Below are 18641 nucleotides of genomic sequence, written 5' to 3'. Positions count from 1 at the left end.
CCCTAGTGATGCATCCTTTTAAAAAGGTGGATTTTTTTAAGAAATAATTTTATAATGAAACATGAGAATGTGGTGCTTTGGGGTTTCTAAAAAATGAGTAGAAAAAATGTTTCCCTATTTGAGGAAGGGGTCTCTGAACTGCAAACACTTGTGCTTGAGGCACCTTTTCCTCTGAGCCTCTCCAAATACCATAGAGAGGCAGAGATGAGAGTTTTTTTAATCCATGTTCTGTAGGGATGGCAGGAGAGGTGGGGGGGCAGGCAGGCAGTGGGGGGGATGAGCAGTGACTCATTGCACATCTCAAACTTGGAATCTGGATTTCCCAGGGCAGCTTCCTGCTTGAGGCAGCAATCTGAATTGTCACTGAGCTCCTCACCTGGTGATACAGCAGTGTGTGTGCAGTGGAACAGCTGAACACTCCTAGAGGGGAAAAAAAAATCCTTCCCAGGCACAAGAGAGTTGGGCAGTTGGTGCTGTGTATTTTTTAGTTGTTTTTTGGTATCCTTGGTGCCTTGAGGATTCTTTGCCAGTCACGATCAGACAGTGAGTAGCCCCTCTCACCTTGTGTCCCACCAGCAATTTTAAGATCTGTTTGCATCTTAATTTTCTTAAGGGAAGGGTGCAGCTGGCAGGGAGCAGATCGCTCCCCACAGAGGGATGTGTGTGTGCTACAGGATCACAGAATTCCAGAACCGGTTTGGGTTGGAACAGACCTTAAAATTCCAACCCCCTGCCATGGGCAGGGACACCTCCCCCCAGCCCAGGTTGCTCCAAGCCCCATCCAACCTGCCCTTGAAGATTTCTAGGGATGGGGCAGCCACAGCTTCTCTGTGCAACCAGGGCCAGGGGCTCAGCAACCTCAGGGTGAAGAATTTCATCCTCGTGGCCAACCTCAATCTCCCTTCTTCCAGTTTAAAGCCATCACCCTTCTCCCATCCTTCCACGCCCTTGTCCAAAGTCCTTCCCCAGCTTTCCTGGAGCCCCTTCAGGCACTGCAAGGTGCTTCGAGCTCTCCCTTCAAACCTTCTCTTCTCCAACTCTTGATCTTTGTCCCTTTATAAACACCACACACGCCGTTTGCGGGAGATTCCTCCCGTTCCCTCCCGCCCTTCTCGGGACACAGCTCCGCCCCGCTCCTCCCCGCTCCTCCCCGCCGCTCCCGGCCGGACCCGGGGGGGGGGAAACCGGCTGGTCCGACGCCTCTTTCCCTTTTCCTTCCCTAAACCCTCGCCCTTGGGGCAACCCCACCGGGCAAGCATGCCGCTTGCCCAACTAGCCGAACCCTGGCCCAATATGGAGCTGGTGCATCTGGATACGGAGGTGAGCGGGGTTTGGGGTGGGGGGAGTGTGTGTGCACGGAACAAAGGAGCCACCGGTCCTGGAGGGCTGTGGAGGGGCTGAAGGGGGGGGTTCTTGGTGCTGGTGGGGATTTTAGCAGCACCCTCCCCTCCCCCTCTCCAGTAGCTCACGGCTGTATTTGTAGCCGGCCGGAGCCGGGGGGGCTGCCCCGGTGCTCGGTAATTGATGTTTCCAAGCTCCGTGACTGCTTTTTGCAAGCTTTGATTATTCAGCAGCGTGCTCCTAAATCTTCTCTGAGACATCAAGGGACTGCCCAGGGCAGTGGTGGAGTCACCATCCCTGGAGGGATGGAAAAGCTTGGGTAGATGTGGTGCTGCTCAGGGACGTGGTGGGCTTGGCAGTGCTGGACTCGATGAGCTTAAAAGGGCTTTTCCAATCCAAACGGTTCCATGATAGAGGAAAACGGTCCTGGCTGAAAGCCCAGGGAATAAATATTGTGGATTTGGGTGCTTTTTCACTATCCCCCTCCCCACCTGCTCTCTGTGTTTCAAACTCCCGTGAAGGTCCTGTGTCTTGGCCGTGTGTAAGCTCTTCCCTCCTGCTTCCCTCTTTTTTTCTCCTAATTCAGAGCTCTGAGGCAGGACGGCACACAACATCTGTCCACATCTGCAGGGTTGCATCACAGCCATTTCAGAATAAAGGGACAGCTCGGAGCAGTTCTCACCCGGTGCAGAGCAGCCAGCTGAGGCACTGTGAGCTCTGGCACTCTTTAGTTAAACATCTTCTCATCCAAATTGGAAGTGGGAGCTCTCTGGCAGAGAGCAGAGGGATGGTAGGGATTTTGTCCCAGGTGCTTTACTCAGCCCTTGGTGTTTTCCCATTTTTCTTTTGGCTAGATTCGATGCTATCACACTCTGCCATCCCTCGGGACATTGGGATGGTTAATCAGTCACATTTGCTTATTCCTGTTTAAAATTGCCTCTTAAGAGCCCTCTGCCTTGAGTGGAGCCAGGTTTCCTCACTGCTGAGGTGACAGCAGGGTGCTCTGCAGCTGATCAGAGGGGAGGGTTTCCGAATTTTCATCATCCAGACCCTCCTGGAGCCCCCCTGATGGGGCTGGGATGCTGTGCAGAGGCTCTGCCCGGGCTGTGGGTGCCAAACTGGAGGCACAGAGATGTGGTGGGTGCAGAGCACCTGCTCTGAAGCATGGCTTGGGTCACACCAGGGTGGGCTTTGTGCTGAAAGGTGGGAGAGGAGGGAAGTCCTGCACCATTCCTGAAACCCCACCGTGCACCCAGAGCCGAGGTGTAGGTTATTGCTGGGAGAAGGGATTTGGTAGGCAAAAAAAAAAAGTGGCCTGGAAAGGCAGAAAACTCAATTAGATTCCTAATGGGAAGGAACTCGGTGCCCAGGGGGGTTTGTGCCGCGGGGGAGATCCCTTTCCCACTTAATCCCTGGGTTCCCAGGTGCCTGGCAGGGGCAGCATCACGGGATCTCTGTGAGCAGAAGCAGCTGGGGGGGTCGTGTGTGTTTGTCAGCCAAGGTCCCGGCAGCAGCCAGCACTCTTTTCCCCACTGCATTAGGAATTAAGGTGTTAATTGTCAGCTGCTACCCGAGGGCCTGCCTCTGGCTCCCGAGCTGTCTCCTTTTCCAGCCTGCCCTTGGCCAGAGCTCCAGGTCAGGGTCAGGAGCCTCTTGCAGGTGACATTTCTGCAGATCAGTCTTTTTACACCTCAGGATCACAAGTGGGACTCGAGCAGTTCTTTCTTTTGAGGTGAGCAGATCCATGCACTTGATTCCAGGGAGGGGAATAATAATACAGATGGTTTTCACCTCTAACCTGGGCTGACCTTAGAGGGTTCCCTGAGATTCAACAGCAAAGCTGCAAACAGCAGAGAGGGACTTGAGCTGGGGCGGGGTGAGTTTTGCACATCGAGAGGTTAAAAATTCCCCAAGGGTAGGGGCCCAAGGAGAAAGTTTTCACCTCCCCTGGGCAGGGTGGCACCACCGAGAATCTGAGACTTTTCTAGAACTGCAGTTACGTAAATTGCCCTGGGATCACTGCCATCCAGGTTGGAAACCAACTTCCTCCAACCTTTGCCTTCTGAGTCACAGAGCAGAGATGCTGTCACCGTGCTGACAGAGGCTTCGGTCCTATTGTTAAGGGATTTGGGTTTTCTTTTTTCCACTATGCTCTAGGAGTGCTGGCCAACTTTAGCTGGGAACAGGTTACAACTGGTGCCCCTTCTCCTGGCCCACCAGAGCTCAGCCTGGAGCTGTGCTGGGCAAACACCCAGGAGTGGGTGAGAGTGGGTCACTGACCCTTTGCAGGAGATTTAAATCCCTCTGTACTAGGGGCTCAGCTAAATTCAAAACCTTTTTTTTTTTTTTTTCCCCTGCTCTCTTTGCTTCTTATATTATTCAGAATATTGCTCACCTAGCAGGAAAGCCTGGCTGGGGCAGAGTGGAAGTGATAGAGTGGAGTCAAATGACTTCATTGCCCAAGTGATGGATGCTGTCATCAGCTTTGGGCCCTTTAAATTCTTGTCTTGCTACACAAACATAGAGCAACACAACTGACGTGGGATTACACCAAACCCAACCACTTCAAGCTAATTATTTTTGCCTCTATGGATGTATCACACTTTACTGAGCAGGAACTGTTCAGGAAGAACTATCTTTTCAAGCATCTTAGCTGAACAATGCATAAAACAATGATCAAAAGATAGGGGAAGAAGCCAAGTGACTTCTGTCCTTGATACACCTTGTGCAGGGACTCCTCGGTCTCTTTGGGCTAGGTGGGGGTTTTTTGAGCTTTATTTTTGCAGAACAATTTCCTTTCTCTGAGCTGCAATAGGCAAGATCCATAAATTCCACTTAATAATAAAAATGCCATGTTCTTGTGTCAAAACTGGCAGAAGCTCTGGGGTGAAGGGTTTCTTCCCCAACTCCTTCCTGCTGGAACGCTTCAGGGTTCATCAAAGTTGGGTGAAGGAGCATCTCTGGGTACCTGGGACGTTCTTGGGATGTAAATGGGCATCTCAGAAGTGACCAGTCAAAGCCTAGAGGTCCAGAAATAGCAGCAGGCTGCTTTTCAAAGCTGTGGATAATCTGGGATGGCGTGTGCTGATGGTGCTAACTATAGAGCTGCAGCCCTGGATGGCAGCAGGAGTGAGCAAGGTCCTGCCAGAGATGTGACTCGTCCTGATTTCAGATCAGAACTGGCATGTTCTGTAAATTGCTCCCCGTGCTGCAGATTATGTGGAATTAAAGGGATTGAAAATGCAAGATGTCCTAAGATAAATATCTCCCAAATTCAGCCAGGCTGGCAGTTGTGTAACCGAATTCACTTGTTTCCCAGTCAACGTTTTTTGCGTGCTATTAGGCAAACTTATTAGAGCAACATGTGTGCAGAGGGGTTTTTTGCACTCTCCCTTGGACAGTTTTAGCTGTCACTCTCCCAGAGGTGCCCTCACTGCCAGGCTGTCACTCCACGTGCCATCAGCTTAGCTCCATAATCCCTGTTTCTGCAGCTCTGGCAGGAAAGCTGCAGGGAAGAGGCTGCTGCCCCCAGAGAAGCTCACACCATTGCCTTCTTGGTAGCCCAAGCCCTGCTTCATCAGCTCCTCACTGCCCTGGGCACGTAGGAGAAGGAGCTTTGCCTCTCCTGCAGCAGCTATTGCCTGGTTGCTGTCTGCCAGGAGATTTTTGGGGATGCTCTTGGAGCAGGACATTTAGGAGGCTCCTTTCCATCCCCAAGAACAATGTGTCTTAACAGAGTACCTGGCACGGAGACAAACACACATGCACCCACTATACTCTGTGCAGGGGGAGGGCAGGAATAAAGTGGTTTTTTAAAGACAAAAATGTCAAAGCAAGGAACCCACAGACTTTGAGCTCTCCTTGTGACGTGGTGCACGGCTGCATTTTGTCTCGGGAGGTGAGGAGGAGGCTGGAGCTGTGGCTGTGTTTCCATCTTGGATGCTTGCAAATGGCTCTTGAATTCCACAGGAGGGAATAAGCAGCTCTGCTTTTGCTCTGGGGTGGAAGGGAAGCACTTGGCTCTATAAATGCTGCAGTTCTCTCCTTGTGCATCTGCCTTTTGCCAGCTTGAGAAAGTGACTGTTTCATCACAAGCTTCATGGACCTTTGTGCCCAGGAAACTGGATATCAGTCTCTTTCTTTCCACTTCCCTTCTGTCCCCGGGTAGGATGGATTTCTGCCAGCAGCAGTAGGTAGGATAGGTGTTCCTTGAGATAAGGAGCCAAGGAGACAGCACTCTGAAGTGATGGTACTCCTTGTGGTGGTGGGACAAGGCTGTTGTGTGAGGTGCTGCAGGTGAGAGGGCAGAGTCCTAAGTTCAAGGATCTTTGGTCTATTTTTTGTGGAAAACTGAACTTGTGCTTCAATTTAGTTCTTTGGCTTTACACCTTTTAACATGAACTATCCAGAAGCAGTCACCAAGGGGTCTAAAGCCATCAGTGATGGGAAGCAGAACAGTGTGAACCTGGAAGCACTCAGGGAACGTTGTAGAAAGCAAGTGCAGCATTAAAAGGAGATTTTCTCAGCAGCTCTGAAGTTCACTCATGATCAACAGTTGCAAAGTTTGCTTTGTGTTCAAAGGCAGTAACTTAAATTTGGCCCAAGGGGGAGGAAGGGATAGTGTAGTCCACAGACAGATGTCAGGTTGGTGTCCCCCTGCTTCTCCAGGGAAGGAGCTGATGTTGTTTGTGTTCAATTCCTGGGAGGCTCTAAGCCCCAGACATTCAACTGGGCATCCGAGGCTGAGATTGCAACTCTGCTTTTGGACCACAACGCCTGAAGGGAAGTGAATAAATTTGCCTTGTTCTTTCAGAGAGACAGAGGAATTCCATGATGTTTGGAGCCTTGAGACTGTAGCACGAATAGATGTCAAAGCAAAATCTTGCTCTTGTTTGTCTCCACAGTCTGTAGAAAACTTTTTGTATCTGCTTATCCTTATCCTGCTCTGCTTATCTGTCTCTAAGTAAGTCTGACCTGCTTCTGCTCCCACTCTGTCTCCAGGCAAGGTGCAGGGCTGAACCTGACACAGTTTTGGTTCAGTGCCCAGCAGGACCAGGCAGTGCTGCTCCGGGTGGCCCAGGTCACCACTGGCTGGGACTTTGTACAGAGGGCTGGGTTTGCTGGGTCAAGGTGGCCTGGAGCCCAGCAGGCAGAGCAGATTTCCTGCAGTGGTATCGGGGTAATAACTAACTGATAACTGCTCATATTAAAGCCAACCTCCTTCCAAGATGGGTGTTAGCTGCACCCTGGGACTGCTTGTGTTCATCTCCCCTGCTTGAGGCTTCCAGTGGTGCCAGGAGGAGCTCAGGGCTGTGTCCCTGGAGCTGTTTCTGCAGCTCATGCTGGTGAGGGTAGGACTTCTGCACCCACCACCCTGGGGACCCCCACCTGAGGAGTGCTAGGGGTGGCCCCTTGAGTGGTGGTCAGTGTATGAGCAGCCCCAGTTTCAGCTGTGGGGCATGTTTTGAGTACAGTTTACAAGCAGCTTCCTAAATGACTTGATATAAGTTCCTTTGGATGCACTTAAATTTTTTCCCAATTCATCCCTGTGCCTGGTAAACTGTTAGTACAGGGCAACTACAGTTTTAGTTGGTAAGTATTTTGTTCTGGTTATCTATCCCATTTTGGGTCAAACAAGAGCTGAGATTTCCAAACTGCAAGTAACTCACATTTTTTATTAAATTGATCTGATGTGAAAAACTTCCTACCAGAACAACAGACTTGGAACGACAGACTTTTCTTTAAACATGTTTTGTTGTTTTTTTTTTTTTAATTTTCCTTGGCAGAAAGTATCCCTGTGGTGCATGGGGAGTGTTCAGCTGTCTTGTACCATGCCCAAAAGTGGCATCCTCCCCTCTCTCTCCTGTGTGAAGGGCTCTCAAAGCCAACAGGCTTTATAAAGAGGGGGGTGAGGAGCTATCCCAGGCCTGGCTAATGGCAACTTCTCTTCCTTTGCAGAATGGGCAGGTTGCTCCAGAAGAAGGTGGGAATCCTCCAGCCAAGGTAAAAAGGCTTTGGGGTTCTTTCTCTGTCGTCTCTCTGAGCTGTGTGTGGGGTGGGAGCTGCCTTTGGGCAGTGGGTCAGGGACAGCTATTTTTAAGTCCTGTAAGCTGCTGCTTTGTAATCTGGATGAGTGTGTGTGGCAGTGTGAGGGACTGGAGCAGGGGAAGAGAAACAGATCTGTCTTCTCATCCCTTTGGTCATCAAATGTGTCTGGAAAGTTTCCCAAAGAGCCCTCTGAGTCCAGCACACAGGAGATGGATTGGAGGCAGCAGCAGAGAAGCACAAACTCCCAGGGTGTTTCAGTGCTGTGTTTACACCCTTCTCTGTGTTGAGATCTTGCCAGATGGGATGAGCAGTACAGGAGTATTTGCTGGTTTTGGCACCGCTGCCCTTGCTGAAATACCTGGTATCTGTTTATTCTCTCACCTTGGTGGAGCTGGGAGAGGCTTCACTTTGGTCCCTTTGGCCATCAGTAGGGAATGGCAGAGGGAACTGAGCTGCTGTCTCCCATGGTTTGGGCAAGGATCTTAATCTGCTGGATCTTCCTCAGCCACCTAAAGCTCTTCCTGCCCCACACATGAGCACCACGATGGTGGAGACTGATTTCTCTGACGTGAGCTCTCTCCAAGTACAAGACCAAGGACTGATGTTGTCACCATGGATATTCCCTAGTTGTGCCTGTGCTTCTCTGTCCTGCACGACAGGACAGAAGAGCCATATCAGTGCCTTGAAATCATAAGCCTTTCAGGATTTCCTTTTCTGATACTATAGCCATGAAGAATGACACAACATGTTTAATTTGGCTTGGGAGACCTTGCTGAACAGGTTGTCAAGAGCTTGTCCTGTGCCTTACTCTCAGCAGGTGCCCTGTAGCAGTTTCTTTCTCTGAATCATTGTCTGTGCTAAGGCCCACGGGGGCTTCTTGGACTGTTTTCCCAGTTGGTTACCATCGTATTTTTAGTAAAATTTAAACCTGAATCCATTGTCTGCTTTTCAGCCAGTGCTTCACCAGGAGCTTGCTGAGCTTCTAGCATTGCTGTTGCATCTTAACTACCTGTTGTCCATTTCTGTCCCTGTTGCTGGACTGGCACTTTTCCAGTGGCCTGCAAAGGAATCTGGCATGAGTGAGATGAACTCAGGTCAACGAGGCTGTGCACTTCCCTCCCCTGAGCATCAGGGTTTTACAATTCTTCACTGTGCCTAAAACTCTGGCGTGGGGGAGAAAAAATAAAATCTCTCTTCTGGTTGGATGCCAGCTGAGCTTCCAAGACTTGAGGCTTTGCCTCTTTCATCTTCAAATACTTGGCTAAACTGCCCTCTCATAAAAGCAGCTGAAGGATGTTGCTTTGAAAATAGTGGAAGATGTTTTATTTTCTTGGAGGGACATCACTGAGACAAACCCTGCCTGATTCCACCTCTGGATGGAGCCCCACAGAAAAGCCATGAAGTAGAGGCCAAAAAACATTTGGGGTTCCCATTGCTGCTTTGTCTGTCCCTCTGTGGGATGGGGAAGTGAAGTCTTCCTGGCAGCTGGGGAGCTGGAGCAGAGCAGCAGGCAAGGAACCCCACAACAGGGCAACCACAGGAGCTGCGTGCAGGTGTCCTGTGTGCAGATGTCCTGCTTTGCACTCTTTTGAGGCACCGTGGCCAAAATGCCTGTGAGTGGTGTCTGACAATCCCATTTTGGGTAACTTTTGGACACGTGGAGCCCTGCTACACACTCCTGAAATAACTTCCCTTGCCTTTTCCAAGTTTGTACGAGGAACGTTTGGTACCAGCACGACCAAAAATCCCTCCTGTAAACACATTCCTTCAGGGCAGACTTTGGCACTCTGGGATGTTGTAGATGGGGGAAGTAGGCAGCACACTGAAAATCTAGGTGGGTTGCTGTTCATTTCAGCAGCAGCTTCTGGCACTGGCTCTCCCTACAGCAAGGACTAAAGAAGTGAGCAGCAGGGAACGTCTGAGTTTGGCTCTTCTCAAGTTGAAGGTTGCTCAGGATTCTTCCAGTGCCCTCCTGTTCTGGCTGGGTGTGAAAGAGACACCTTTAGGCCTAAACCTTTAGTCTAGGTTTGTACTTGCTCTCTTTTTGTAACTAATTCTGTGATCTCCACTGAAAACAGCCTCGAGCAGCAGCTGCAGTGATTTTTCTGCATCCCCACGGAAGTGCTGTCCCTTCTCTGTCCCTGTAAGCAGGATGCTGCCAAAACGACAGTCGTGGTTTGCCTGGGCAATAACCAAAGACACTTTGCAAAGGAGGATATCCCAAGAGTTCCTCAGAAGAGTTGGCAACTTTACAACTGGTAGCATGAGACTGATGTCTCCATCATGCTCTCACCCCTTGTTGCACATGAGGGTCTTTGGGCGTGAAACACGATAAAATGGTCAGTGCAGGGGTAGTGAGGGGATGATTTGGACCAGGCAGGCTGTGATCTCATGGTTTGCAACCACCTTTGCAGCTCCTCAAGATTCCTACTGAAGACAGCTGGTGCATTTCATAACTTCTTGTGGCTTTTATTCCTGCACGGGTTCCCAGCTTTGAAAGAACAAGTGTGGTACACAAGTCCCTACAAGCAATGTGCCCTGGTGTGTTTATCTGAGTATCTTGGAGATGCTGGCGAGATCCTACAAGCTGGGCAGAGCTGTGGGGAGCGTCTGCTCCCTTCACATGAGCACGAGGAAAGGAGCCTGGGTCTGCAGTCAGGGCTGTCCCAACAGCATTCCATAGGAATTCCAAGCTAAACCCACTCCTGCCACTACCTAGCACAGTCCTAGGTTGCTTGTGCCCCAGTCCTTGCTCATCTGGATGTTCCCATTCTGCTCCTGCTGTAAGAGCTGGCAATCTGGCAGACAGTCTTTCAGCCCAGGTTGCTAATCCAGCCTTGGCAAAGAGAGGTACAAGGATTACTCTTTTGTTTTCCTCTCCTCTCTGGTGGTGTTTGGCTCTGCTTAAATTTGATGTTGCCTTTTGGAAGAAGTTGGGCTCTTGGTTCTGTAGCAGCACAGATCTGCAGGATGCTGAGCAGAGAAGCTCAGAAGAGCTTTCACATTTGTGGTGGTGGTAGAGGAGCAGGACAGCTCTCCTGGTACCTGCTCCATCTCAGAGCTTGCCTTCTTCCCTTTCTGTTTCCTTTGTCACAGCCTGGGCTGACAGCAGGAGAAGCATCTCTTGTGCAACCTTAGCTGCATCTCTGTGCTGCTCAGGTCTCTTGCCTTGATCTCCAAAGCTGCTCTGCCCCAGGAGCTAATGGGCAGCACACTGCATTGCTCTGTAGATAATGAACCTCCTTCTCTCCTATGTTCTTTAGATGTTAATTATCTGGGAGGCTGAAGGTTGGTCCTTGTTCTGCTGGGGAGCAGCAACAGAGGGCTTGAATTCAGGAGAAAAAAACAGAGCCTCCTGTAATTGGGGTTTTGCAGCCAGCTTGGCTGAGGGGCAAGCTCGTGCTCCCCAGAGGTGCCAAGTGTGAGGAATTATGCAGGGAAGTACAACACCCAATTAGTGAAATCACTTCATAATGAAGAGCAGAGGAGTGGGTTTGCAGTGCTGAGTGTGCCCACTCGCTCTGGAGGTGAGGCTGGGAGTGCTGAGCAGCTTGTTCTTGGGTGATAATCACAGTGTGCAGGGAGAGCTGGGGAAGTGAATGAGAAACCTGCTCGTTCCTGCTCTGCTCTGCACCAGAAAAGAGACCTTTGAGACAGGAGCAGGGGCTTGCTCTGCTCCCACCAGCTGTGATGTGGCCTCCCTGCTGTGCCCCTTGCTGAAGGCTGCCAGAACACCCACTGCCAGTTGTCTCCTCTGGAGCTGCATCCCTGAGTGGGTGCTTAGAGGGGAAGCTCGAAGTGCCTTCTCATCAGGGTTGGGGAGGAAGAAAGCACAGACCTGCTGGCCACCAAAGATCCAAGTCCTGTGTGCCCAGGGTTTGGAGGGCTCTCAGCATTGCTCAGGACCTCCAGCCCCAGGCTGAGGGCAAATCTGGTTCAAGTCCAGTGCTGTGGTCCTGCAACAGCAGCAGCCTCTTAGCATGAAGGAGTTGCAAACAAACAAGTGAAACACTGGAGTGAAGCACCTGGTGTGTTGGCAGGGCTGCTGCTGCTGCTCTCCCTGACAAGTGGACAACTCGGATTCAGAAGGAGAGAGGTACCTACCTCACCTCATCCTCTGTCTGTTGGGCAGGACTTGGGATGACCCAGTGGGAGCAGAACACCTCGAGCATGGCACAGAGCTGCCTGGGAACCCATCGTGCTGCAGGGCCTGGCTGCAGCCATCAGTTCTCTTTTGACCTTCACCTTGCTCAGGATGTCTGGGGTAAAGCTCTTGGTCTAAACTGGCTGCTCTGGCATCAAGCAGGTTTGGTTTTAATGTCATGCCTGACAGCTGCCTGGCTTGCTCCTGCTGGAGTGTTTGCTCCTTGTCCTTGGCAAGGCCAGGAGATGGTTAGCAGCAAGCTTCTGAGCTCTTAAAAAAAGAAAAGGAAAAAAAAACCCAACAAATAAATGGCTGTTTGAGGAGCAGAGTCTCTGAGCTGCAGACTCTAATGAATAATTGAAGAGGGGTCAGCTTACAGGACTTGCACAGGAGGAATGCAGCAGAGTCTGCAGTGCTGGAGCAGCCCTCCCACATGTGCTGACCCATCAAAACAGCTCCAGTTTCTTCTCTTCCATTTCCATCCCCCTTGTGGGTTAGTAGAAACTCAAGCTCTGTCTCCAGAAAGCCTCTTTTACTAGGGAAAAAAAATTTTGAATCTTCTAGTCTGTGCTTTACCAGGAGGAAACCAGTGTCACCCATCTCCTCATCAGAGCCAAGGGAGTTGCTGAGCCCACAGCAGTGCCTGGCATCTTCCTCAGCTGGGTTTCTCCTGATTGTCTCAGCTGGGGAGCCAAGGGCACAGGATTGCTGAGGTCAAGGTCTTTGTGGACCCACAAGGAAATGGGAGCAAGGACAGAGCTCCAGAGGGATGTTGGAGCCATCACCTCTAGGGACAGGGTGGTGGCAGCTCCCTCTGTGCCAGGGCCAGCAGCAGAGGTTGGTGCTGAGGAGGAGCTCAAACCAAAGAGCTCAAACCAAAGAATTCACATTTGACTTTTCAAGAGGTCTGAGTAGGTTTGGAACCCTGGAGCATGCCACCAGGGCAACTGGGAGCTTTGAGCCCCCATGACTGGGTTTGCTGGGAGGTCACTGGCTCCACACCTGGCTCAGGTACCGGCTTAGGAGTCTTCCTGCACACTCCAGCAATCCCTCAGCAGCTCCTGCAGCTTTCCAAGTCTCAGCTTTGTTTGGAAGCCAAAGTCTGATGTTGACATGAGCAGTAAATTCCCTCCATAGCTCCAGCTGAAGCTACAATCACTTTTTTTCCCCTGGTTGCACTGTGCTGCCTGCTGGGGGCTGGGGAAGGCTGGGAATCATCCAGGGAGGAGTTCCAGCTGTTCCCTGAGGATTCCTGTCTTGCCCAGAACCTTTTCCCGTAGGAAAATCCACTCTCTGTGTGCCTGGGGCTGCCTCTGAGGTGAGAGTGGCAGGGGCATTGCCCCCAGAAATTCCTCCTGATCTCCTCACCACAATGCTCTGAGGCAGAAGGGTTTTTCCCAACAGCAGCATGAAACCCAGCACCTTCCCTTGCCAGTGCTTGAGGGCACAGCCTGGAAGTGTCAGTCCCTGGAACAGGGAAAAGGAAGTTTCTTATCCCTCAGTGGTACTTGAAACCTCAGGCTCAGCAGAGATTCTGGGAATTCTGAACAGGGGGAGCTCTTTGTGCCCCCCTAAGCTCTCTGAGACATGGTGGTATTGATTTCCTCACTCTTGGGTGTGTTTAACAAGACAGCTCAGGCTGGCCTGGTTGTGGATCAGGGTGGTGCAGGGGATCAGGAAGGAGCAGGGATCAGGAAGGAGCAGGGGATCAGGAAGGTGCAGGGATCAGGAAGGAGCAGGGGATCAGGAGAGGCAGGGGATCAGGAAAGAGCAGGGGATCAGGAAGGTGCAGGGGATCAGGAAGGAGCAGGGGATCAGGAAGGTGCAGGGGATCAGGAAGGTGCAGGGGATCAGGAGAGGCAGGGGATCAGGAAAGAGCAGGGGATCAGGAAGGTGCAGGGGATCAGGAAGGAGCAGGGGATCAGGAAGGAGCAGGGGATCAGGAAGGTGCAGGGGATCAGGAAGGTGCAGGGATCAGGAAGGAGCAGGGGATCAGGAAGGTGCAGGGGATCAGGAAGGAGCAGGGGATCAGGAAGGTGCAGGGGATCAGGAAGGAGCAGGGGATCAGGAAGGTGCAGGGGATCAGGAAGGTGCAGGGATCAGGAAGGTGCAGGGATCAGGAAGGTGCAGGGGATCAGGAAGGTGCAGGGGATCAGGAAGGTGCAGGGGATCAGGAAGGTGCAGGGATCAGGAAGGAGCAGGGGATCAGGAAGGTGCAGGGGATCAGGAAGGTGCAGTGGCTGCTTCCAGAAGGGAAATGGCTTCACACCAGGACAGGTCACTGGTGGCCTTTGGGGTCACTCCTGGGTGCAGCAGTGAGGAGAACCCAGGGGTTCCCCCAGGCATAGAGCAAAGCAAAAGAAGTCTCCTTAAATCAGTGTTTTTCATATCTCAGGGGCAACAGGGCAAAATATCTTAGCCCTGGTGGTCAGGGTGACTGAACTCCTGTAATGGGGAGGCTGAGCCACAGAGGGGCAAACAGCCTCTGCTACAAGTATTAAATGAGAAACTGAGCTTTACTGGGGTAGGTGCCCATCCTGCACCCCCTCAGGGGGCATTCTGGGTGCTTTTTGGTTCTGTTTTAACATTGATGGAGTTCAGAGTCCCCCTGAAAAGTAGGGATTACTTTTTGCTCAGTGTCTCTTGCACATGTGTCCTTCCTGAAGTCGGCAGAGAGCTGGGTTATTCCCCCTAACCTTGGTAGGTACCAAGCAAAGGTTTTCCCAAGTCCTCAGAAAACTTTTCATGTGTCTTGTGACCCGAAAAGCACCGGCAGCTTTGTGTGCTGTGGGAGGAGTGTGGAATTCCTGTGTTCCTGTGATAGAGAATAGTTTCCACATCCCACAATAACTCCAGGGGCAGCAACCAAGCCCTGGGTCTCATTCTGAAACCAGCCTCATGTTTTCTAACTCAGTGAGAAAGAGTTTGCATCTTCTGTATTGAAAGCAGCAGAACTGCACCGTGCCCTGATGGCTCCACACCATGGTGCTTCCCAAGAGGTATCTTCTTTGTTTCAAAAACCTGGGACTCTGGTATCTTGTTTTTTACCACCATCAAAGCACAAGTTGCTCTGAATTTGCTGAGTGGACCTTTCCTCCCTGCTGGGAAATGTGCGTGGGGCTGCAGGAAGTGGGGGCAGGAGCCTTCTGTGCTTTCTAACTGGGAGACTAATTTGTTCTGTAAAAGCTGCCTAATTAGGTAGTTCCTTATCTCCTGGCAGTTCAAGGTGTTTTCCTCTCCTGCAGCATCTCTGGTTCATTGGGTGCAAAGTCCTGGAGGTTGCCAGAGCTTCTCCTGCAGCTTTGTGCAGGTTGCAGAGGGAAGTCTCATTGGGATTTGGGAAGATATTTTGCCTGAGCTTGTGTCTTGAGCCCAAAATGCTCATTGTCAGCTGATCCTGACCAGCTGTGGCTTGTAGTGCTTGGAAAGGGTGGAGAGATTTTATTTAATTTTTTAAAATTTTAAAAAATAAGGAATCTTGTAGGATCTGGTGCCAAAATGCCCCTGGAGAGAGCCAGGAAGAGGGGGGAGTGCAAGGACCATGCTTGTGCCTGAGCCTCCCTCCTCTCTCTATCCCACAGGGCACCCATAAAGCAGATATTTTGGTGCTTCTGGTTAAATGAGTCAGGTTACAACAGGTCACAAAGGATGATGTGAAGCAGAAGGGCTTCTCTTGGAGCTCTGAGGTCACCTTCTGTCTTCTCCTTCTTCAGCCTCAGGCTTTGCTTGAGGAAAAATCTTAACCCTCAGCCAAATCCTAGATCCCCCCTGGTTTAGGAGCTGTTGATGAAATGGGTGTCGATGAAATGCAGCCTTTTGGCTCTCACCCTCTTGTTCCAGAACAGGAACATGTTTTTACTTAAAAGATGGTCTGAGTGCCACCTGCTGGAGTTTGCTTGAGGGGGAGCAGTGGTTGGGCTGGCAGAGTCCCCTGGGCTCCCTGTGGGGTGACACAGCCTGTCCCATCCCTGCAGTGGGACACAGTGATACTCTTGCATTTTCTGAGGAGGTTTGCTGTGGTTTGGGTTGTTTTTTGTTTCTTTTTTTTACCACAGCAATTGCATGAAATGGGTAGAATCTCACAAAACCTTCTGCTTGACTGGACTGTTGAAAACAGTTTTTAACAGCAATTTTCAACTTCTTTTGGAAGCCATGGAGAGTGGCAAGCCAGGAAACATCTCCCTTCCTGCTACACCCACTGCAGCATCACCTCCCTGCTCTGCCCTGGCTCCTGCTCTTGGTGCCTGACACAGGGACCCCACCAGCTGCAGGATGTGCCCAGCACACAGGGTGACACATCTCAGCTCCCAGGAGGTCCCCAGAGCATTTTCAGACCTCTGGCAAGGTGTCCCTCAGAGGGGAGGTTTCCTTGGGGGTATCTGGCATCACCCACTCTGCTTTCCTGGAAGTCAGGGGATGGCAGCAGAGCGAGCTCACACCTGCAGGTACAGGGGGCTCAGTGCTGTGGGCAGCACTTCCTCTTCCTCTGAAACAGCTCTGTCTTGAGACACAGATCCCTTCCCTCCATCCCTCCTCTCCAAACAGGTCCAGTCCTCCCTCTGTGCTGGCTGTGGGTCTGTTCAGATGTCAGCAGCTCAAGCTGCAGCCCTTTGCTTTGCTGTCTTTGCCCAGAGGAGAAGGGCTGGGTGTCCCTCAGGATTTCTCAGGCTGGGGCCAGTTCTGGGGGCTTCCAGGAGCACCATGGTGATGCACCAAGGAAGTAGTGACAAAAGGACATGGTTCTGGCCAATTCTTTGGTTGCAAAGGAGACCAACCCTCAGCCTTGCCCAAATAAGGCCTTTGCAGGAGGACAGGCAGTGGCTGGGGAGGTTTCTTTGATTTGTTTGTTCCCCTTTTTGAGAACCACCACTTTAAAAAAGAAAAAAAAAAATCACCAACAACCAAATGTTCCAGACAGAGTTCTTTGCCTCTCTCTGCTCTTTACAACAGCAAAAAGCCAACTCAGTTCCTCTGCAAAGCTGTGGCATCTCTTGCTTCCCATTTTATTTCAAGCTCCCTCTGAGCAGGAGATGCTGCCCTGCAGGGGGGTTGTTGCTCTGGAGGAGGTTGCATGAAATAACTTGATGCAGAAGCTCAGGAGCATGAAGCTGCCATTCCTGAGGCCAAGAGCAGCCTGTGCTGGAGGGCTCTGGGGTCTTCTGCAGCCAGACACTGAGACCCCTGCTGGGACATCCCTTTGGTCTGGCACAGGGGCACCTGTCCCAGTGCTGAAGCACTCTGAGGTGATAACAGCTGCTCTGAGATCTTCACACCATCACCTTCCTGTTGATGAAACCCTGAGCTTCTCTCCCAGTGCTGTTCCCAGTGCTCTCTGGGATGTAACTGGATACTGGCAGGAGGCAAAGGATTATTCTGATGCATCTATAGGGCTGGCAAATCTGCTTTATGGAGCTGATGCTGGGACTTGTCTGCTGATCCAGCATCTTTAAACCAGGCCCTGAGAACTGTCTGTGCCCAGATTTTGGGGATTGTGCCTCCTAGGACTGTCGTGCCAAGGTCATCAGGTTCAGGCAGAGTTTACAGCTGGGTCTTGGCACTCCAGTGCCAGCACCAGCTGCTCAGACAGCAGCACCTTGCTTCTCCTAGGAGCCAACTTTTTTGCTTTTCAAAAATATGCAGTAAGGCTTAGAAGCATCTTTGTTCTCCCTTACAGGCATCAGACTCACTCAAGATGCTTAAGGCTCAGCCTCTGTGTCTCTTAGACCTCCAGCCTGCCCCTTAACATGCAGCTGGAAGCTCCACAGCTTCCTTTGGTTTATGTGCTGCCTTTTCCAACCCCTTCCCTCTAGCAGCAATTCAGTACAAGGAGAATATGTGTGCTGGACTCAGCATTTGTGTTGCTCAGAGCTGGGGCTGTACAACTTTGGGGAAGGAAGCTGCCTGGCCTCTCCATCACTTGTTGCTGCGCTGTGTGGGGACTGAAATTGATCTTTCTCTGCCTTTTTTCCTGGCTGCACCATCGAGGGGGGGTCTGTGCTGATTCTCTTGAAAAGCCTGGTGAGATTTGCTGATGGAAAGAGCCATTCCTAAGCACCCATAAAGCCCCTCAGTGGTTTTTATTTGCCTGCTGGTGCTGTGCAGCCGTGGCCGCACAATGCGATTTCCCCATCCGAAACCACAGTTTCCTTTCAGCAGAAACTCCCCAAACACATCCCAGTGATGTCACTGGGGGGGTTCTCGTGGAGGGGTTGGGTGCTGCGGGGTGCTCTAAGGTTCAGAAGAAGCCACCTTGGAAAGTATGGGAGAATAGCAGCTGAAAGCTTTGGAGATGCTGAGGCTCCTCTTCCGCAGCAAACCAAGGATCCGGGAGGCAAGTGTCTGGCTGCTAAAATATCTGCTCTGCCAACAGGACTCTGCTCTCTGTTCTACAGGACAGGAGGAGCTGAGGGAATTGCCTGAGCTTGGACAGTCATTCCTTGTCCAGTCTTCAGTTCTCCTGTGGAAAAGGCATTTCTGTAAAACTGCTTTCTAAGAAGCGGCTCTCCTGGGTGCTGCCAGAATTTTGGGAGTGTTTTGGGACCAGAGCATGTGTTGAAGCAACAGAAATTAAAACAGCTTCTGCTTAGTTGTTGATGAATAGGAAGCGAAATGCCAAGAGTGTAATCTGTTTCTAGCTCTTGCAGGGCTTTTTTTTTTTTTTCTTTTTTTCCTTTTTGCATTTCTATGTGACTGTCTCAACCAGCAAAGTGACAAAACGCCAGCAAAAACAAACCTGTCTCTTGGCTTCTGGCTTGTAAAATCCTTCCTCAAAAAAAAAAAAAAAAAAAAAGGGGGGGTGTGGAAATAGGAAAGAGGGACTTGTGTTTTGAACGTGATGTTAGGGGAGAAAATGAAACAAAAACTTGCAGGTATGGCCCCAGCCTCTGATCTAGGGTGACAAAAGCCATCTGTGTCGATGAAAGGTGACATTGGGAAGTTCAGAAGTTGTCTCCTCCTCTCAGCTCAGCCCTGGCCAAGGGGGTCCTTTGATTTTCCAGGAGCAGCAAATGTCATTTCTCAGGGGTTCAGGAATCTGTGTTAACCCAGCCACCCCTGAGATGGGGGTCAGGAGATGGCTGGGGGCTCCCAGTCCTGTGCTGGAAGGGTG

At 51.1% G+C, this 18641-nt stretch overlaps 1 protein-coding gene across 2 annotated transcripts in view; it reads left to right on the top strand.

Annotated features, from left to right (window-relative positions):
* The first annotated feature begins 1147 nt into the window (after positions 1-1147).
* Positions 1148-18641, top strand: part of RPS6KA1 (ribosomal protein S6 kinase A1) — a 37208-nt gene continuing 19714 nt past the window's right edge. The window contains exons 1-2 of one of the 2 annotated variants that reach the window (XM_071767796.1): positions 1148-1320; positions 7300-7344. In XM_071767796.1, coding sequence (XP_071623897.1) covers positions 1258-1320; positions 7300-7344 — 108 coding nt within the window. In that variant the 5' untranslated portion in view covers positions 1148-1257. Of the gene's footprint in view, positions 1321-7299; positions 7345-18641 lie in introns of those variants that run through there. The other variant, XM_071767797.1, reaches the window with a different exon arrangement.

This window comes from Heliangelus exortis, chromosome 24 (assembly GCF_036169615.1).
Source record: "Heliangelus exortis chromosome 24, bHelExo1.hap1, whole genome shotgun sequence".
NCBI lineage: Eukaryota > Metazoa > Chordata > Aves > Apodiformes > Trochilidae > Heliangelus > Heliangelus exortis.
This window is presented reverse-complemented; position numbering and strand designations above follow the sequence as displayed.